Source organism: Austrofundulus limnaeus, unplaced genomic scaffold, assembly GCF_001266775.1.
Source record: "Austrofundulus limnaeus strain Quisiro unplaced genomic scaffold, Austrofundulus_limnaeus-1.0 Scaffold647, whole genome shotgun sequence".
Lineage (NCBI taxonomy): Eukaryota > Metazoa > Chordata > Actinopteri > Cyprinodontiformes > Rivulidae > Austrofundulus > Austrofundulus limnaeus.
The window spans coordinates 281,094-284,800 of record NW_013953049.1 but is presented as its reverse complement, the minus strand read 5'-3'; the positions used below and the strand labels follow the sequence as shown (position 1 = coordinate 284,800).

Here is a 3,707-nt window from a genome sequence, read left to right as displayed (position 1 = left end):
CACACACACACACACACACACACACACACACACACACACACACACACACACACACACACACACACACACAGCAGCTTTAACACTTAGTGAAAATAAAAGAATCCTTTAACAGAACTCCAATAAAACTGCTGCTGACTCCGGATCAGGACCACCAGGACCACCAGTGTRTGAGTCCTCGCTTCTTCCAGGGTCTGGGTCGCATCCAGCACGACTCAGAGGCCTGCAGAGCCYGTTCCAGAGACCCGCTGCAGTCCAACAGTTCTGCTGTGTCTGGTGGGTCGCAGGAGCCCTGCGGGTCCAGGACTAGGAGACAGAGTTGACCGGGGGCAGGGTCCGGGGGGACGAGCGCTCCCTGAGAGCCTGGGTCAGCAGGGTGCAGCCGTCAGACAGCGCACACGCAGAGTTCCTCAGGCGCTCGCGGTACTCGGCCATCTTGGAGCTGCTGTCGGGGTGCTGGGCCACGTCTCTGAGACCCTGGGTCAGGAGGACGCAGGCCGACACCACGCTCATGGCTCCGCCCAGAACCGCAGTCTGGACCCCCTTCCCCTCAGGGGAGACACTGGCAGGTCTGCCCAGGAACTGAGGCTCTGTGGCGAAGCCCACCAGGGCGCTGACGGCCTGGACCAGGGCGGCGCTGAAGAGGACGCAGCGGGTCCGGGTCAGGTCGCTGGGCTGGGTCTTCACCTCCCTGACACAGGCCAGGAAGGCGGTCCCGCAGGTGCTGATGCTCTTCACGCTCAGCTTGAACTGCTCCTTGGCGAAGCGGTCCCTGGAGCCGTCGCTGGCCAGCAGCGACACGTCCGACAGGGTCTTCAGGCTGGTGGAGATGTTCTGGGACAGCTCCAGGAGCAGCTGGGGGGTCAGGTCCGGCAGAGGCGACGCTCGCAGGACGGCGCAGTTCTGCTCCACCTCGTGCCGGCAGCGGGTCACCTTGTAGCGGTCCACCAGGCCCGGCAGACAGGGCTGAGAGCCCGGGCTCTCCACGGCGGCCAGGTAGGCGGCGTGGGCCGAGCATTCGGTAAGAGAGACCACCAGGTCCGCCATCTCCAGCAGGCGGTCCCCCACCTCGCTGAAACGGCCCATGTTGAGCTGGCTCTGGATGTCGTGGGTCAGGATGGAGAGCTCTTTGGTCCGAGCGATGACCGTGTCGCGGCACTGGTCAAAGGTGTCGGCCAGGACCGCACCTTCGAAGCTCAGGACCGGTCTGGTGTCGCTGGACAGCAGCAGCAGGTCGGCCACCAGCTGCACCTTGGCCTTACAGCTGTCACAGATGGACGACAGTCTCTTCCTCTGCTGCACGCTGCTGCTGACCGGCCCGCCCCATCCTTCAGTGCACCACGTCCCAGAACCTCCGCTCGCCATGGTTCTGACAGCGGTCCAGTTAGACGGTCCAGAGGGTCCAGAGGGTCCGGATTATCTGGCTGGTGCTGAGGCTGCCCACTGCATCCTGCTGCCTGACCGGCCCAACTTTATGAACACAACTCTTCAGATATCACTTATCTGTACGTGGGGGCCTAACAGGAAGTAAACAGGAAGTAAACAGGAAATAAACAGGAAGCAAACAGGAAATAAACAGGTAACACACAGGAAATAAACAGGTAACAAACAGGAAGCAAACAGGAAGCAGTCAAACAGGAAGTAAACAGGTAACAAACAGGAAGCAGTCAAACAAACAGGAAGTAAACAGGTAACAAACAGGAAGCAGTCAAACAAACAGGAAGTAAACAGGTAACAAACAGGAAGCAGTCAAACAAACAGGAAATAAACAGGTAACAAACAGGAAGCAAACAGGAAGCAGTCAAACAGGAAGTAAACAGGTAACAAACAGGAAGCAGTCAAACAAACAGGAAATAAACAGGTAACAAACAGGAAGCAAACAGGAAGCAGTCAAACAGGAAGTAAACAGGTAACAAACAGGAAGCAGTCAAACAAACAGGAAGTAAACAGGTAACAAACAGGAAGCAGTCAAACAAACAGGAAGTAAACAGGAAACAATGCACTAAATGTAAACATAAGGAGAACTCAGTTGCTGCTCTGTTCTTAAGGATCTTATAAATAAAGTTTTTACATTATTTAGAGATAGAATCCCGGGTCAGACCTGGGTCAGACCTGGGTCAGACCTGGGTCAGCTGGTTTCATGAACTTGTAAATGCCCTGAAGATCAACAGACCCGGGTCTGAGACCTGTGCAGAACCAGCAGGTTCTAAGACAAGACAAAGTCCAGAGTCCTGACAGGAACCAAGCACACATGTCCAGGTGGATCACACGGTTCGATCAGTTTTTCATCAGCAGGGGCCTGAAACTGGACCGAGATGTTCTGGTTCTCACTGACTCTGACCTCTGACCTGCTGGACTCATGCTCACAWCACCATCCGGCTGGTTCTGGTTCTGGTTCTGGTTCCCTTCCAGCACCATTATTCATGAGTGAAATCCTGCGAGGAACCGGTTCAGTCCGTTTTTAACCTCTTCCTTCTGAGACGGAACCCGGGGTTCGGCAGCTTCATGGTCCGCCGGTCCTCCTGCTCTGCAGCTCAGCTCGGAACCGCAGATGGACCGGGATCCGCTGTCGGTTCCATGTCAGCCGTTCGTTGGATGACCTGTGAAGCAGTCCAGCTCATGTGGATCCACAGGTCAGGAAGCAGGGAGGGTGTGGTCCGCCGAACCGGGCAGAACTGCGGGAAACCTGCGGTTCCGGTCCACTGTTACCGGCGGAGGTTTCACACCAACCGGTCCAAACCGGCCGAACTGATCCGGAACAGAACCGCTCCAACCTTCAGGGAGACGAGCTGCCGCTCCGGAATGAGACCCGCTGTAGCGTCACATGAAACGTTAGCCTAGCATGCTAACAAGACCGGAAGCTGGGCGTTTCAAAATAAAATCCCAGCTGATCACAGACTGTTCAGATGGACCTGCTTCAGGTTTTTATCAGAACAGGTTCAGGTTCAGGTAAAGTTTACAGAACCGTTCAAAATGGACCGGTCCCTCAGAACCCCGAACAAATCAGATTAATATAAAGCAGTGTAAAAACAGACACACAACAAATTATATTAAGACAATAACCAAAATATGATGATAATAAAAAAATTAATAAAATAATAATAATAATGATAATAATAATAATAATAAAATGCACTTTTTTAGAGTCTAGTTAACACCACGGCCGCTGTAGCACACAAACAAGTGGATTTGAAATGATTGATTTCAGCCTTTATTTTGAAACGGTCATGCCTTTTGTTCTCCTGTCTGTAGTGAGCGTCATTACGTCACTGACGTGTTCACGTTCAGTCCCCTCATGATCCATTCTCCTTCAGCCAATCACAGCGCAACATCTGTAAAGATGGCGGRTGCCTTCCGAAGGCTGTTCGTGCTGCTCCTGGGCTCCTGTTTGATTTCTGTTTTATTAGCAGATAAAGAAAAACCGAAGAAGAAGAAGGACATCAGAGACTACAATGACGCAGATATGGCTCGGCTCCTGGAACAGTGGGAGGTTTGTGTTGTTTTCAGCAGGAGGCGGTTAGCGGCTGTTAGCTTGACTAGTGTTAGCCTGACTTAAAGCTGTCTGCTGTTAGCTTGAATGTTATTAAGCTGTCTGCTGTTAGCTTGAATGTTATTAAGCTGTCTGCTGTTAGCTTGAATGTTATTAAGCTGTCTGCTGTTAGCTTGAATGTTATTAAGCTGTCTGCTGTTAGCTTGACTAGTGTTAGCCT

General features: G+C 52.6%; 2 protein-coding genes across 2 annotated transcripts in view; one reads left to right on the top strand and one right to left on the bottom strand.

Moving 5' to 3' along the window:
* Window positions 1-26: 26 nt before the first annotated feature.
* On the bottom strand, window positions 27-1,536 carry tlnrd1 (talin rod domain containing 1; the record flags this gene model as incomplete). Its single annotated transcript, XM_014027414.1, is given in 1 exon segment — window positions 27-1,536. A coding segment is annotated over 1 exon segment (1,059 nt). The 3' UTR covers window positions 27-303.
* Window positions 1,537-3,303: 1,767 nt separating this feature from the next.
* Window positions 3,304-3,707, top strand: part of mesd (mesoderm development LRP chaperone) — a 6,163-nt gene continuing 5,759 nt past the window's right edge. The window contains exon 1 of the mRNA XM_014027413.1: window positions 3,304-3,487. Within this exon, the coding sequence (XP_013882867.1) occupies window positions 3,338-3,487 (150 nt within the window). The 5' untranslated portion in view covers window positions 3,304-3,337. The remainder of the gene's footprint in view (window positions 3,488-3,707) is intronic.